At 38.4% G+C, this 17,234-nt stretch overlaps 1 protein-coding gene across 1 annotated transcript in view; it reads right to left on the reverse strand.

Annotated features, from left to right (window-relative positions):
* Positions 1–17,234, reverse strand: part of MEGF8 (multiple EGF like domains 8) — a 91,950-nt gene that overhangs the window by 54,041 nt on the left and 20,675 nt on the right. The window contains exons 13-19 of the mRNA XM_083880782.1: positions 15,619–15,666; positions 13,671–13,743; positions 12,173–12,336; positions 10,341–10,535; positions 10,058–10,270; positions 4,264–4,654; positions 3,845–3,854 (exon numbers count right to left, since the gene is read on the reverse strand). Coding sequence (XP_083736908.1) covers positions 3,845–3,854; positions 4,264–4,654; positions 10,058–10,270; positions 10,341–10,535; positions 12,173–12,336; positions 13,671–13,743; positions 15,619–15,666 — 1,094 coding nt within the window. The remainder of the gene's footprint in view (positions 1–3,844; positions 3,855–4,263; positions 4,655–10,057; positions 10,271–10,340; positions 10,536–12,172; positions 12,337–13,670; positions 13,744–15,618; positions 15,667–17,234) is intronic.

Raw genomic sequence — 17,234 nt, forward strand, 5'->3', positions numbered from 1 at the left:
CAGAAAAGCTGAAATTCCCCCCAAAAATGACCCAAAAAAGACCCCAAAATGACTCAAAAGAGCCCCAAAAATGATCCAGAAGAGCCAAAAAAATCTGAATTTTGAGACCCAAAACCACTCCCCAAAAATATTCTGACCACGCCCCAAAATTTGGGGATGTCCCCAAAAAAATCCCGATTTTTTTGGACCCGAGAAAGTCCCAAAATCGCAAAAAAAAGTACAAAAAATGACCCAAAAATGACCCCAAAATGACCCAAAAGAGCCCTAAAAGAGCCCCCAAAAATTCCAAATTTTGAGACACAAAACCGCTCCCCAAATTTTGGGAATTCTCAGAGATTGTCCCAAAAAAATGGGGATTTTTTGGAGCCCAAAAAAGGCAAATTTGGGGGCACACTGAGAGGGCAGGGACAGGCACTCCCAGCACGTCCCGCGGCTGAAAAAGAGAGGAAAAAACATTTGGGAAGGTCCCCAAAAAATTTGGGAAGGTCTCCAAAAAAATCCCGAATTTTTTTGACCCAAGAAAGTCCCAAAATCGTAAAAAAAAGTACGAAAAAATAGCCAAAAATGGCCCAAAAATGGCCCAAAAATGACCCAAAAATGACCAAAAAAATCTGATTTTTTTAGACCCAAGATACCTCCCCAAAATTTGGGAATTTCCCCCCAAAAAATCGTATTTTTTTGAGCCAAGAAAAGTCCCAAAATTCCCCCAAAAAAGCACCAAAACAGCCCCAAAAATGGCCCAAAAGAGCCCAAAAAAATCTGAATTTTGAGACCTAAAACCACTCCCCAAAATACTCAGGCCACGCCCCAAAATATTCAGACCACACCCCAAAATTTGGGAATTTCCCCCCAAAAAAATCCCAAATTTTTTGGACCCAAGAAAGTGCAGAAATTGCAAAAAAAGAGTACGAAAAACGACCCAAAAATGACCCCAAAATGACCCAAAACAGCCCCAAAAGAGCCCAAAAAATCTGATTTTTGAGATCTCAGACCACACCTCCAAAATTTGGGGATATCCTAAAAAAAATCCGATTTTTTTTTGAGCCCAAGAAAGTCCCAAAACTCCCCCAAAAAAGCACCAAAACAGCCCCAAAAATGACCCAATAAACCACCCAAAATGGCCCCAAAAATGACCCAAAAATGACCCAAAAATGACCCAAAAAATCTGATTTTTAGACCCAAGATCCCTCCCCAAAATTTGGGAATATCCTGGGATTTTTGGAGCCCAAAAAAGCCCCAAAAGAGCCCAAAAAAGGCAAATTTGGGGGCACACTGAGAGGGCGGGGACAGGCACTCCCAGCACGTCCCGCGGCTGAAAAACAGAGGGAAAAATATTTGGGAAGGTCCCCAAAAAATTTGGGAATATCCAGGGAACATCCCAAAAAAAAATCCGGAATTTTTTGAGCCCAGAAAAGCTGAAATTCCACCCAAAAATGACCCAAAACAGCTCAAAAATGACCCAGAAGAGCCGAAAAAAATTCTGAATTTTGACACCCAAAACTTTTCCCCAAAATATTCTGACCACGCCTCAAAATTTGGGAATGCCCAGGGAACATCCCAAAAAAAAATCCGGATTTATGGACCCAAGAAAGTCCCAAAATTCCCCCCAAAAAGCACCGAAACAGCCCCAAAAGTGACCCAAAAATGACCAAAAAGAGCCCAAAAAATCGGAATTTTTAGACCCAAGATCCCTCCCCAAAATTTGGGAATATCCCGGGATTTTTGGAGCCCAAAAAAGCCCCAAAAGAGCCCAAAAAAGGCAAATTTGGTGGGGCCAGGCATTGCCAGCGCGTCCCGCGGCTGGAAAACCAGAGGGAAAAAAATTGGGAATGTCCCCAAAAAAATCCCGAATTTTTTTGATCCAGGAAAGTGCAGAAATCGCAAAAAAACCGCGAAAAATCGTCAAAAAATCATAAAAAAAATTCCGTAAAAAATCCCAAAAATCGCCCAAATTTTCCCAAAACCCCTGAAATTTTTATTTCTCACCTGCTGCACTTTTGGGGTCCTTAAAGTCCCCCAAGACCCCAAAACCCTCCAAAAACTGCCCAAAAATCACCGAAAAATTGCCGTAAAATCGTCAAAAAATCGCCAAAAATCGTCAAAAAATCACAAAAAAAATTCCGTAAAAAATCCCAAAAATCGCCCAAATTCTCCCAAAACCCCAGAAATTTTTATTCCTCACCTGCTGCACTTTTGGGGGTCCCTTAAAGTCCCCCAAGACCCCAAAACCCCCCAAAAATTGCTCAAAAATCGCCAAAAAGCCCCGAAAAATCGTCAAAAAATCACCAAAAATCGTCAAAAAATCATAAAAAAAATCCGTAAAAAATCCCCAAATTTTCCCAAAACCCCCCAACTTTATTTTCCTCACCTGCTGCAGGGTGGGGGACACTTTTGGGGGTCCCTGAGGGGCCCAAGACCCCAAAATCCCTCAAAAACACCCAAAAATCACCCAAAATTTGCTCAAAAATCGCAAAAAAATCCTAAAAAATCCCAAAATTCCCAAAATTGCTTGCCCAAAATCTCCCAAATTTTTATTCCTCACCTGCTGCACTTTTGGGGTCCCTTAAAGCTCCCCAAGACCCCAAAATGCCCCCAAAAATCACCGAAAAATCGCCTTAAAATTGTCAAAAAATCGCCAAAAATCGTCAAAAAATCATAAAAAAAATCCGTAAAAAATCCCAAATTTTCCCAAAACCCCAGAAATTTTTATTCCTCACCTGCTGCAGGGTGGGGGACACTTTTGGGGGTCCCTGAGGGCCCCCTCCTGCCTCCCCCGGCGGCTGCAGACGAAATCGCCCCGTTTGGAGTCGGGAGGTCCCAGCGTTTGCCACTCGCAAAAAGGGTCCTGGAAATTCAACAGTTTGGGGTGAAAAAGGGAAAATTTGGGGGATTTGGGGGTGAAAAAGGGAATTTTTGGAGGGATTTTGAGGAATTTTGGGAAAATTTGGGAGGTTTTGGGGGGTTAAAGGGGAATTTTGGGGGGTTTAAAGGGGATTTTTTGGGGAATTTTGGGGGTTAAAGGAGATTTTTTTGGGGGATTTTTGGGATTTTGGGAGGTTTTAAAGGGGAATTTTGGGGAAATTTGGGAGGTTTGGGGGGTTGAAGGGGAATTTGGGGGGTTTGGGGGGATTTTAAGAGGATTTGGGGGTTTTAAAGGGGATTTTGGGGGGTTTAAAGGGGAATTTTTGGGGGATTTAAAGGAGAATTTTTGGGATTTTGGGTAAATTTGGGGGATTTGTGGGGGTTGAAGGGAAATTTTGGGGAGTTTTGGGGGGATTTGGGGGAAATTTGGGGAATTTTGGGAGTTTCAGGGGTTTTAAAGAAGATTTTTGGGTTTTTTAAAGGGGAAATTTGTGGGTTTGGGGGGAATTTTTTAGATTTTTTTGGGATTTTGGGGGGTTTTAAAAAGGATTTTGGGGGATTTAAAGGGGAATTTTTGGGATTTGGGGGAAATTTGGGAGGTTTTGGGGGTTAAAGGGGAATTTGGGGGAGATTTTGGGGAATTTCGGGGAGATTTTGGGGAAATTTGGGGAATTTTGGGGAATTAAAGACAATTTGGGGGAGATTTTGGGAATTGAAAGGGGAATTTTGGGAGATTTTGGGAGATTTTTGGGAATTTGTGGGAGTTTAAAGGGGAATTTTGGGGAATTTTTTGGGGATTTTTTGGGGGGGTTTAAAACAGAATTTTTTTTTAGATTTTGGGACATTTAAACCACATTTTTTTGGGTATTTTTAGAGCGATTTAAACCACAATTAACGCCAACTTTAAAACCAATTTTTCCATTAATTTTTGCTCATTTTTCCACCATTTTTTGTGTGAAAAAATCCAATTTTTTTTCCTCACCTGGGTACAGCTGTGACAATCCCGGTGCTCCTCGCACAGGACACAATTCTGGGGGTGCAGAACCAACCTGGGACCCCCAAAATCCCGGGAATTCTCCCCAAAATTGTGACAGGGACCCCCGGAATTGGGGGAATTTTTGGAGGATTTGAAGCAGAATTTTTGGGGAATTTTTTGGGGGGTTTAAAGCGGAATTTTGGGGGGATTTTGGGGGGGTTTAAAGCAGATTTTTTTTAGGTTTTTGGGGGTTTAAAGCAGAATTTTTTTGGAATTTTTGGGGGTTTAAAGCAGAATTTTGGGGGGATTTTGGGGGGTTTAAAGCGGAATTTTTAGGGGATTTTTTGGGGCTTAAAGCAGAATTTTTTGGGATTTTTGGGAGGCCTAAAGCAGATTTTTTTGGGAATTTTTGGAGGATTAAAAGCAGATTTTTTTTCCAATTAACTCCAACTTTAAAACCCATTTTTCCATTAATTTTTGTTTATTTTCCCACCAATTTTTGTGTGAAAAAATCCAATTTTTTTTCCTCACCTGAGTACAAGTGTGACAATCCCGATGCTCCTCGCACAGGACACAATTCTGGGGGTGCAGAACCAACCTGGGACCCCCAAAATCCCGGGAATTCTCCCCAAAATTGTGACAGGGACCCCCGGAATTGGGGGAATGATAATTTGGGGAGGGGTCCCGGGGGTGGCAGGAGGAGCTGGGGGGGCACCACCCGCACCCCAAATCCGAGAGGCACGAGAGACACGAGGGGTGGGAAATGCAGCCCCCGGGGGGGCCACGGAAAGGCTCCAGGAAAAAATAGGAGATTTCCTGTGGAAAAAAGAGAAAATAAAGTGAATTTCTTGGGAAAAATCAAGATTTTTTTTGGAAGAGAATGAAGGGAAAAATGGGGAAAAAAAAGGGGGAAAAATGAGGGAAAAATGGGGGAAAAATGGGGAAAAAATCTCCAAAAAATGGGGGAGAAATGGGGAAAAAAAGGGGGGAAAATGAGGAAAAAATGGGAGAAAAATGGGGAAAAAATCCCCAAAAATGGGGAAAAAATGGGGGAAAATGGGGGAAAAAACCCAAAAAATGCGGAAAAAAACCCCCAAAAATGGGGAGAAAAAAACCCAAAAAATGGGGAAAAAATGGGGGAAAAAACAAAAAAAAAATGGGGAAAAATCCACCCAGGGCAGCCCCCGGGGGGGCCACGGAAAGGCTCCAGGAAAAAACAGGAGATTTCCTGTGGAAAAAAGAGAAAATAAAGTGAATTTGGGGGATTTTGGGGGTTTTGGGGAAAAAATGGGGAAAAAATGGGGAAAAATGGGGAAAAAATGGGGAAAAAATGGGGGGAAAATATGGAAAAAAACCAAAAAAAATGGGGAAAAAAAAAACACAAAAAAAAGGGAAAAAACCTCCCTTGAAATGGGGAAAAAATGCCCCAAAAATGGGGAAAAAAATCCCAAAATGGGAAAAAAAATTCCCCCCAAAAAATGGGGAAAAATGTGGAAAAAATGGGGGGAAAAATTAAAAAAGAAAAGGGAGATAATGGGAAAAAATTAGGAAAAAATGAGGAAAAAATGGGGAAAAAATGGAGGAAAAATGGGGAAAAAGCCCTGAAAAAATGGGGCTAAAAGTGACTGAAATGTCCCTAAAATCCACCCGGGGCAGCCCCCGGGGGGACCACGGAAAGGCTCCAGGAAAAAATAGGAGATTTCCTGAAAGAAATGGAGAAAAAAAAATGAATTGAAACTGGAAAGAAATTCCCAAAAATCAAAAAAAAAAAAAATTCTCCAAATTTTTAGACACTCCAGGTGACCTCCAGACCCAAAAATCTGATAAAAAATCCCCAAAAAATCCCCCCAAAATTCGAAAAAAAATTCCAAAAAATTCCCCAAAAATTCCCCAAAAATTCCCCAAAAATTCCCCAAAAATTCCAAAAAATCCAAAAAAATTCAAAAAAGTTCCCAAAAATTCCCAAATATTTTAGAGATGCCTTGAGACCCTTAGATCGACTCAGACACCCCAAAATCCCCTTTAAACCTCCCTAAAATTTACAAAAAAATTCAAAAAAATTCTAAAAAAATCACAAAAAAAATCACAAAAATTCCCAAAAAAATTCCAAAAAATTCCCAAAAATCCAAAAAAAATTCTCCAAATTCTCAGACACCCCAGGAGACCTCCAGACCAAAAAATACCCCAAAAATCCACCAAAAAAATGCAAAAAAAATAAAAAAAAGAGTAAAAAAATAAAAAAAAATCTGAAAAAAATTCCAAAAAATCCCAAAAAATTCCCCAATATTTTTTCAATATTCCCAATTATTTTTAGGATACTCACACTCCCTCCAGGCACCCCAGTCCTGTCCCAGGTGAGGGTGGGCTCGCTGCTGAGCCCCCCCGAGACCCCAAATCCCCCCAAAAACTCCCCTAAAACTCCTCCTGAGAACCCCCAAAACTGCTCCAAAAAATCCCCAAAAATTCACAAAAAAATCCCAAAAAATTCTCAAAAAATCCTCAAAATTTCCAACAGTTTTAGAGACTCTTGGAGAACTGCAGACTCACTCAGTGACCTCAAAACCCCTCTAAAAACCTCCTAAAATCCACTAAAAAATAAAATTAAAAAAAAAATTCAAAAAAATTTAAAAAAAAATCCCCAAAAAATTCCCGGAAAATCTCCAAAAAAATCCAAAAAGTTCCCAAAAATTCCTAGATTTTTTAAGGACCTCTGCAGACCCTCTGACCCACTCAGAGACACCAAAATGCCCCAAAAACTCCAAAAAAATCACCAAAATATCACAAAAAAACCAAAAAAAAATCACAAAAAAAATCTGAAAAAAATCCCAAAAAATCAAAAAAAATTCTCAAAAATTCCCCTAATTTTTAGACAGTCCTGTAGTCCTCTAGACCCAAAAATCCTCCCTAAATAAGGAAAAAAAAATCAGAAAAAATTCCAAAAAAAATCACAAAAAATCACAAAAAAATTCGAAAAAAAATTTTAAAAAAATCCTAAAAAATTCCCAAAAAATTCCCAAAATTTTTATTTATACTCACACTTCCCCCGGGCACCCCAGTCCTGTCCCAGGTGAGGGTGAGCTCGCTGCTGAGCCCCCCCGAGACCCCAAATCCCCCCAAATCCCCTCTAAAAATCCCTCGAAAGTTCATTATAAAAGCCAAAAAAAAATTCCCAAAAATTCTCCAAATTTTTAGAGACTCCTGGAGACCCCCAGACCAGATCAGGGACCCCAAAATCCCTCCAAAACACCTCTCCAAAGTTCACAAAAAATGCACAAAAAAATCCTCATCAATAAAATAAAAAAAAAAATCCCAAAAAATTCAAAAAAATGCCAAAAAAATCCCAAATATTTTAGAGACCCTTAGAGACCTTTCAACCCACTCAGAGACCCCAAAATCCCCTTTAAACCTCCCTAAAATTTACAAAAAAATTTTTTAAAAAATCACAAAAAAATCACAAAAATTCCCAAAAAAATTCCAAAAAATTCCCAAAAATCCAAAAAAAATTCTCAGACACCCCAGGAGACCTCCAGACCAAAAAATACCCCAAAAATCCACCAAAAAAATGCAAAAAAAAATTAAAAAAAGAGTAAAAAAATAAAAAAAAAATCTGAAAAAAAATCCAAAAAAATCCCAAAAAATTCCCCAATATTTTTTCAATATTCCCAATTATTTTTAGGATACTCACACTCCCTCCAGGCACCCCAGTCCTGTCCCAGGTGAGGGTGAGCTCGCTGCTGAGCCCCCCCGAGACCCCAAATCCCCCCAAAAACTCCCCAAAAACTCCTCCTGAGAACCCCCAAAACTGCTCCAAAAAATCCCCAAAAATTCACAAAAAAATCCCAAAAAATTCTCAAAAAATCCTCAAAATTTCCAACAGTTTTAGAGACTCTTGGAGAACTGCAGACTCACTCAGTGACCTCAAAACCCCTCTAAAACCCTCCTAAAATCCACTAAAAAATCCAGAAAAAAATTCAAAAAAAATCCAAAAATATCTCAAAAAAATTACAAAAAAATTTACAAAAAAATTCAAAAAAAATTCTCAAATATTCTCCAAATTTTTAGAGACGCCTGGAGACATCTAGACTCAAAAATCACCAAAAAATCCACAAAAAATGCAAAAAAATTTCAAAAAAAATCACAAAAAATCCCCTAAAAAATTCGAAAAAAATTCCAAAAAAATCCCAAAAATTCCCAAACACCCCCAAAATATTTTTAGGATACTCACACTCCCTCCAGGCACCCCGGTCCTGTCCCAGGTGAGGGTGAGCTCGCTGCTGAGCCCCCCCGAGACCCCAAATCCCCCCCTGGGAACCCCCAAAACTGCCCAAAAAAATCCCCAAAAAATCTTGAAAAAATTCCCAAAAAAATCCCAAAAAATTTCCAGAATTTCCAAAAAAATTCTAAAAAATTTTAGAGGCTCCTGGAGACCCTCTGATCCACTTAGGGACCCTCAAAATCCCCCTAAAAATCTCCTAAAATTCCCAGAAAATTTTTCTAAAAATCGCAAAAGAAATTCCCAAAAAAATCCCCCAAAAATTCCAAAAAAATTCCAAAAAAATTCCAAAAAATTCCAAAAAAATTCCAAAAAAATTCCCAAAAATTCCCAAAAATTCCCAAATATTTTGGAGACTCTTAGAGACCTCTAGACGCACTCAAACACCCCAAAATAAGGAAAAAAATCATAAAAATTTCAAAAAAAGATCATTAAAAAATCCGAAAAAATTTCAGAAAAATCGCAAAAAAAACCCAAAAAATTCCCAAAAACTCCCAAAAATGTTATATACTCTGGAAAACCCCCAGACACAAAAATACCCCAAAAAAATCACCAAAGAATAAAAAAAAAAATCCCAAAAAAATCCCCAAAAAATTCGAAAAAAACCCCAAAAATTCACAAAAAAATTCTGAAAAAATTCCCAAAAATTCCCAAAAAATTCCCAATTATTTTTAGGATACTCACGCTTCCCCCGGGCACCCCGGTCCTGTCCCAGGTGAGGGTGAGCTCGCTGCTGAGCCCCCCCGAGACCCCAAATCCCCCCCAAATTCCCCCAAAATCCCCCCCTGAGAACCCCCAAAACTGCTCCAAAAAATCCCCAAAAAATCACAAAAAAATCCCAAAAAATTCTCAAAAAATCCTCAAAATTTCCAACAGTTTTAGAGACTCTTGGAGAACTGCAGACTCACTCAGTGACCTCAAAACCCCTCTAAAAACCTCCTAAAATCCACTAAAAAATAAAATTAAAAAAAAAATTCAAAAAAATTTAAAAAAAAATCCCCAAAAAATTCCCGGAAAATCTCCAAAAAAATCCAAAAAGTTCCCAAAAATTCCTAGATTTTTTAAGGACCTCTGCAGACCCTCTGACCCACTCAGAGACACCAAAATGCCCCAAAAACTCCAAAAAAATCACCAAAATATCACAAAAAAACCAAAAAAAATCACAAAAAAAATCTGAAAAAAATCCCAAAAAATCAAAAAAAATTCTCAAAAATCCCCCTAATTTTTAGACAGTCCTGTAGTCCTCTAGACCCAAAAATCCTCCCTAAATAAGGAAAAAAAAATCAGAAAAAATTCCAAAAAAAATCACAAAAAATCACAAAAAAATTCGAAAAAAAATTTTTAAAAAATCCTAAAAAATTCCCAAAAAATTCCCAATTATTTTTAGGATACTCACGCTCCCTCCGGGCACCCCAGTCCTGTCCCAGGTGAGGGTGAGCTCGCTGCTGAGCCCCCCCGAGACCCCAAATCCCCCCAAAAACTCCCCTAAAACTGAGAACCCTCAAAACTGCCCCAAAAAATCCCCTAAAAATTCTGAAAAATTCCAAAAAAATTCCAAAAATTTTCAAAAGTTCCCAAAATTTTTAGAGACTCTTGGAGACCCTCTGACCCACTTAGGGAACCTCAAAATCCCAAGAAACCACCCTCCAAAATCCACAAAAAAAAAAATGGAAAAAAAAAATCGAAAAAAATTCAAAAATACTCCAAAAAAAATTCCAAAAAAATCCAAAAAAATTCCAAAAAAATTCCCAAAACTTCCCGAATATTTTAGAGAATCTTAGAGACCTTTAAACCCACTCAGAGACCCCAAAATAAGGAAAAAAATCATTAAAAATCCCCCAAGAATTCGAAAAAAACCACAAAAAATAAAAAAAAAAATCTGAAAAAAATCTGAAAAAATTCCCAAAAATTCCCAAAAAATTCCCAATTATTTTTAGGATACTCACACTCCCTCCAGGCACTCCGGTCCTGTCCCAGGTGAGGGTGAGCTCGCTGCTGAGCCCCCCCGAGGCGTTGAGCGCGGCCTCCACGCGCAGCAGGAACCGATTTCCCCTCTGGGGGTTCCCAAAGAGCCGCTCGGGCCTCGGGCGCCGCAGGGGCCGCGTCTCCCGCTCCTGCTGCGCCCCCCAGCGGCCCACTTCTTCCTGCAGGGGAGTGGGGAGGGGGCGTCAGACAGGGGAGACCCCAAAAATTCCCATTTTTTATCTCAAAAAAAATCCCATTTTTTACCAGTTCGGTAGAGTTTGGGTTCCTGGCGAGCCGGGCCACCACGGCCAGTCTCTGGATCCGGGCCCAGACGGTGGGGCCGGGCCCGGGGGGGCTCGGGGGGCCCAACAGGGGGTGGATGAAACCCCGGAACTGCAGCCACAGCGCCGCGTCGCCAGGGGGCGTCAGAGTGATCGTCGAGCTGCGGATGATGGAAACCTGGAGGAACAAAACAAGAGAAAAATTTAGGAATTTTGGGGGGATTTTTGGGGGAATTTTTTGACAATTTTTTGGGAATTTTTTGGAATTTTTTTGGATTTTTTTTTTTTTTGGATTTTTTTGGAACTTTTTTCGAATTTTTTGGGATTTTTTTCGAATTTTTGGGGATTTTTAATGGATTTTTTTCAATTTTTGGGGGGAATTTTTTGGGATTTTTTTGGGGTTTTTTTCCGATTTTTTTCAGAATTTTTTCGGATTTTTTTCGATTTTTTTAAATTTTTTTAAGATTTTTTCGGGTTTTTTCGGATTTTTTTTCGGATTTTTTGGAAATTTTTTGGAATTTTTTCAGATTTTTTTGGGATTTTTTTCGAATTTTTTTCTCAGGCGTTTTTGGATTTTTTTTGGAATTTTTTTGGAATTTTTTGAGAATTTTTTTGAATTTTTTTTCGGATTTTTTTTGGATTTTTTTCGAATTGTTTTCGGATTTTTTTGGAATTTTTTTGGATTTTTTTGGAATTTTTTTCTGATTTTTTTCTGGATTTTTTTCGGATTTTTTCAGATATTTTTCGATTTTGGGAATTTTTGGGGGTTTTTTTCCGATTTTTTTTTCTGATTTTTTTTCCGGATTTTTTTCTGGTTTTTTAAAGAACTTTAGAAGGATTTTTAAAGGATTTTTTTAGGATATTTTGGGGATTTTTGAAGGATTTTTTTGGAGGATTTTTGTGGGACTTTGGGAGGGTTTTTTTTGCATTTTTGGGGGATTTTTTGGGAATTTTTTGGAGACTTTTTTTTTTTTTTTTTTTTTTTGGGTATTTTATCGTGTTTTTGTCTCTCACCTTGTCGGGCTGGGACTCGTTTTTGGGGCGTTTAAATCCCATTTTAATCCCATTTTAACCCATTTTTTCCCAATTTTCCTCCGATTTTTGGGGGGATTTTTTTGGATTCTGACTGGAATTTTTTCCTCTATTTTCTGGGGTATTTTCAGTGTTTTTCTCTCTCACCTTGTCGGGCTGGGACTCGTTTTTGGGGCGTTTTTATCCCATTTTAATCAGATTTTCATGGGATTTTTGGAGGATTTTTTGGGGGGATTTTTTTGAGGATTTTGGGGGGATTTTTTTGAGGATTTTGGGGGATTTTTTGGGGTATTTTTAGGGAATTTTTGGGGGAATTTCTGAGGGATTTTTGGGAGAATTTTGTAGGAATTTTTATTTTTTGGGGGGGATTTTTTTTTTTTAATTTTTGGGAATTCTTTGGGGACATTTGTTTGGAATTTTTTTGGGTATTTTATGGCGTTTTTGTCTCTCACCTTGTCGGGCTGGGACTCGTTTTTGGGGCGTTTTAATCCATTTTTAATCCATTTTTCACCAGATTTTCACCCGATTTTCGGGCAATTCGAGCTCAATTCTAACCAGAATTTTTTCCTTTATATTTTGGGCTATTTTTCAGTGTTTTTTCTCTCACCTTGTTGGGCTGGGACTCGTTTTTGGGGCGTTTTAATCCAATTTTAATCCAATTTTAATTCAATTTTAACCCATTTTTTCCCAATTTTCATCCGATTTTTGGGGGGATTTTTTTGGATTCCGACTGGAACTTTTTCCTCTATTTTCTGGTGTGTTCTGTGTTGTTTTTTCTCTCACCTTGTCGGGCTGGGAGTCGTTTTTGGGCTGCTGGAAGGTGAGCAGGTGCAGCCCCGGGGGGACCCCGCGGCTCCGGCACTGGGGGAGTTCACTCAGGAAATCGGGCCGGGGCCCCCACCAGCCGTGGGTGCCCGAAATCTGCCCCACCCGGCACCGGGAGCGCTCTGGGGACGGGAAAAATGGATTCAGCCACCCCGAAAACCCCAAAATTCACCCCAAAATTAACAAAATACCTCAAAAAATCCCCAAAATTCACCCCAAAATTCAATAAAAACGGCAAAAAACCAAATAAATTGTCCCAAATCTGCCCCACCCGGCACCGGGAGCGCTCTGGGGACGGGAAAAATGGATTCAGGGACCTCAAAAACCCCAAATCCCATTTTTCCCCAAAAAAATCCCTTTTTTTCCCCATTTTTCCCCCCAAACTCCCCATTTTTCCCTTTTTTTCCCCCCATTTTTTCTCCATTTCCCCTCATTTTCCCCATTTTCCCCCCATTTTCCCCCAAAATCCCGTTTTTTCCCCCTTCCCCACCATTTTCACCCCCAAAAATCCCAATTTTTCCCTTTTTCCCCCCCCAAAATCAGATTTTTCCCCCCAAACCCCCCATTTTTTCCTCTTTTTTCCCCATTTCCCCCCACAAAACCCCATTTTTCCCCCCAAAATCCCCTTTCTTCTCCCCCAAATCCCATTTTCTCCCATTTTCCCATTTCCCCCCATTTTTTCCCCCAAACTCCCCATTTTTTTCCCTTTTTTCCCCCATTTTTCCACAAAAATCCCTTTTTACCCCATTTTTCCCCCCCAAAATCCCATTTTCCCCCCATTTTCCCCCCCAAAATCCCCTTTTTTCCCCCCAAAAAAATCCCATTTTTCCCCCCAAAATCCCCATTTTCCCCAAAAAAATCCCATTTTTTCCCCATTTTTCCCCATTTTTCCCCCATTTTCCCCATTTTTCCCCCGTTTTTTGCCCCAAAATCCCATTTCCCCCCAAAATCCCATTTTTCCACCCAAAATCCCATTTTTTTCCCCCAAACCCCCTATTTTCCCCCATTTTTCCCATTTTCTCCCCATTTATTTCCCTTTCCCCCCATTTTTTCCACCCAAAATCCCATTTTTCCCCAAAAATCCCATTTTCCCCAAAAAATCTCATTTTTTCCCCTTTTCTCCCCATTTTTCCCCCTTTTTTCCCCCCATTTTCCCCCAAAAAATCCCATTTTTTCCCCATTTTTTCCCCCTTTTTTGCTCAAAACCTCAATTTTTTTCCCCAAAAAATCCCATTTTTCCCCATTTATTTCCCTTCCCCCCATTTTTCCCCCCAAAATCCCATTTTTCCCCATTTTTCCCCAATTCCCCCATTTTTTCCCCCCAAAATCCCATTTTTTCCCCCCAAAATCTCCATTTTTCTCCCCAAACCTCGATTTTTTTCCCCAAAAAATCCCATTTTTCCCCATTTTTCCCCCCAATTCCCCATTTTTCCCCCCGAATTTCCCAATTTCCCACCTTCCAGGGGCACGCAGGTGTCGTTCTGGACGCACCAGCCGAACCTGGGGGGGTCCTGGGCGGTTTTTGGGGGGTTTTTGGTGTTTTTTGGGGGGTTTTGGGGACCCCCCCCGAAGGCCAGGCAGGACTCGCAGTCGCCCAGGAGGCGCCACAGCCCCGCGCAGCCCCAGGGGCACTGGGGGGGAAAACAGAGAAAAATTAGGGATTTTGACCCAAAATTCAGCCAGAATTATCCCAAAAATCCCCCGAAATTATCCTGAAATTCCGACAAAATTCTGACAAAATTCTGACAAAATTCCATCAAAATTCGTCCCAAAATTCCATCAAAATTCTATTTAAATTCCATCCAAATTCTATTGAAATTCCATCAAAATTCCCCCCAAAATTCCATTGAAATTCCAGCAAAATTCTTCCCAAAATTCCATCAAATTTCCATCAAAATTCCACTAAAATTCCCCCCAAAATTCCATTTAAATTTCAGCCAAATTCCTCCCAAAATTCCATCAAAATTCAATTTAAATTCCATCCAAAATTCTCCCAAAATTCCTCCCATAATTCCATCAAAGTTCCATCCAAAATTTCATTCAAATCCCACCAAAATCCCCTCCCGAAATTATCGTGAAATTCCGACGAAATTCCAATGAAATTCCAACGAAATTCCATCAAAATTCCATCAAATTTCCAGCAAAATTCCATTTAAATTCCATCTAAAATCCTCCCAAAATTCTGCCAAAGTTCCATCAAAATTCATCCCAAAATTCCATCAAAATTCTATTTAAACTCCAGTCAAAATTCCATCAAAATTCCTCCCAAAATTCCATTGAAATTCCTTCCAAAATTCCATTTAAATTCCATCCAAAATCTTCCCAAAATTTGGCCAAATTTCCACCAAAATTCCACCAAAATTCCATCAAATTTCCATCAAAATTCCATTCAGATTCCACCCAAAATTCCTCCTGAAATTTCATTCAAATTCCTCCCAAAATTCCGCCAAAATTCCCCCCAAATTCCATCAAAACTCGTCCTAAAATTCCATTAAAAATCATTCAAAATTCCACTAAAATTCCTCACAAATTCCATAAAAATTTCCCCAAAAAATCCCATTTAAATTCCATCCAAAATCCTCCCAAAATTCCATCAAAATTTGTCCTAAAATTCCATCCAAAATTCCATTAAAATTCCTCCCAAAATTCCATCAAAATTCCTCCAAAATTTCATTCAAATTCCATTCAAATTCTTCCCAAAATTCCATCAAAATTCCTCCCAAAATTCCATCAAAAATTCCATCCAAAATCCTCCCAAAATTTCATTAATATTCCATCCAAATTTCCCTCAAAATTCCATCAAAATTCTACCAAAATCCCCCCAAAAATTATCGTGAAATTCCGACTAAATTCTGATGAAATTCCATCGAAATTCCATCGAAATTCCGTCAAAATTCCGACAAAATTTTGCCAAATTTCCATCAAAATTCTATTTAAAATCCCATCCAAATTCCTCCCAAAATTCCATCAAAATTCCCTCCAAAATTCCATTGAAATTCCCCCCAAAATCCCGTCCAAATCACCCCCAAAATTCCATCAAAATTCATCCTAGAATTTCCTTCAAATTCCTCACAAAATTCCAGCCAAATTCCAGCCAAATTCCCCAAAATTCCATCCCAAAATTCTGTCAAAATTCCACAAAAATTCCTCCCAGAATTTTATTCCAATTCCATCCAAAATCTTCCCAAAATTCCGCCAGAATTCCATCAAAATTCCATCGAAATTCCAGCCAAACTCCTACAGAAATTCCATCAAAATTCTGTCAAAATTCCATCAAAATTCCCTTCAAATTCCATGAAAATCCCCCCCAAAATTCCCAAAACCCCCCAAAATTCCGCCAAATTTTTCCCAAATTTTACTTTTCCCAAATTTTCCCAATTTTTCCCAAATTTTGGTCTCCTCACCCTCTCCTGGGGGTTCCCGGGGCTGCCGCAGTTTGGACCCGAATCCGCCTGGAAAAACCAAAAATAAATTGGAATTTTGGGGATTTTTTAGGATTTTTAAAGGATTTTTTTTGTGTTTTTTTAATTCATATTTTTAAATTATTTTTGAGGGATTTTTAAGGGATTTTTTTTCTGATTTTTTGGTAATTTTGGGATTTTTTTGGGGAATTTTTATTAATTTTTTTATTGTTATTTTTTAATTATTTCGGAGGATTTTGGGGAGATTTTTTTCTGATTTTTTAAAAATTTTGGGGGGTTTTTTTTGGAATTTTTTTATTATTATTTTTTAATTATTTGGGGGGATTTTTTCCTGAATTTTTTGTGATTTTTTTAAATTTTGGGGGTTTTTTGGTGTTTTTTATTATTATTATTATTATTATTATTTCATTATTATTTTTTAATTATTTGGGGGGATTTTTTTTCTTACTTTTTATTTAAATTTTGGGGGGGGGTTGGGATTTTTGGTTTTTTATTTTTAATTATTTTTTTATTATTATTTCTAAATAATTTTTGGGGGCAAATTTTCAATTTTTTAGGCAAAAATTTTACCATTTTTTGGGGAAAATTTTGGGACTTTTTGGGGCTCAAATTTCAGGATTTTTGGGGCTGAATTTTGACATTTTTTAGGGTTTAATTTTCATTTTTTTGGGGTGTAAATTTCACTTTTTAAGGTAGAATTTTGCCATTTTTAGGCTCAAATTTTCAGAATCTTTTTGGGAAATTTCGGCCTTTTTGGGGCTCCAATTTTGGGACTTTTTGGGGCTGAATTTTTGTATTTTTTAGGGCTCAATTTTCTATTTTTTAGGGCAAAATTTTACCATTTCTTGGGGAAATTTTGGGACTTTTTAGGGCTGAATTTTGGCCTTTTTGGGGCTCCAATTTTGGGATTTTTTGGGCTGAATTTTGACATTTTTTAGGGCTTAATTTTCATTTTTTTAGGGCAGAATTTTACCATTTTTGGGCTCAAATTTCGGGGCTTTTTGGGGCTCCAATTCCAAGAATTTTTGGGGCTGAATTTTTGTATTTTTTAGGACTTAATTTTCATTTTTTTTTGAGCAAAAATTTCATTTTTTAGGGCGGATTTTTGCCATTTTGGTGGGGAATTTTGGGGCTTTTTGGGGCATCATTTTGGCCTTTTTGGGGCCATAATTTTGGGGCTGAATTTTGGGATTTTTTTATTGTTTAATTTTCTATTTTTTACGGCAGAATTTTGCCATTTTTGGTGGAAATTTTGGGCATTTTTGAGGCTCTAATTTTGGGATTTTTGGGACTGAATTTTGACATATTTTAGGGCTTAATTTGTCATTTTTTTAAGGCAGAATTTTACCATTTTTGGGCTCAAATTTTGGGCCTTTTTGGGGCTCTAGTTTTGGGATTCTTTTGGGATGAAATTTTGTATTTTTTAGGACCTAATTTGCCTTTTCTTACGGCATAAATTCCATTTTTTAGGGCAGAATTTTGCCATTTTTTGTTGGGAATTTCAGGATTTTTGGGGCGTAATTTTGGGGCTGAACTTTGGGATTTTTGGAGGGAATTTTGACATTTTTTAAGGCGTAAATTTCATTTTTTTGGTGTAA

The sequence above is a fragment of the Zosterops lateralis genome (assembly GCF_965231275.1).
Source record: "Zosterops lateralis genome assembly, chromosome: 31".
NCBI classification, from domain to species: domain Eukaryota; kingdom Metazoa; phylum Chordata; class Aves; order Passeriformes; family Zosteropidae; genus Zosterops; species Zosterops lateralis.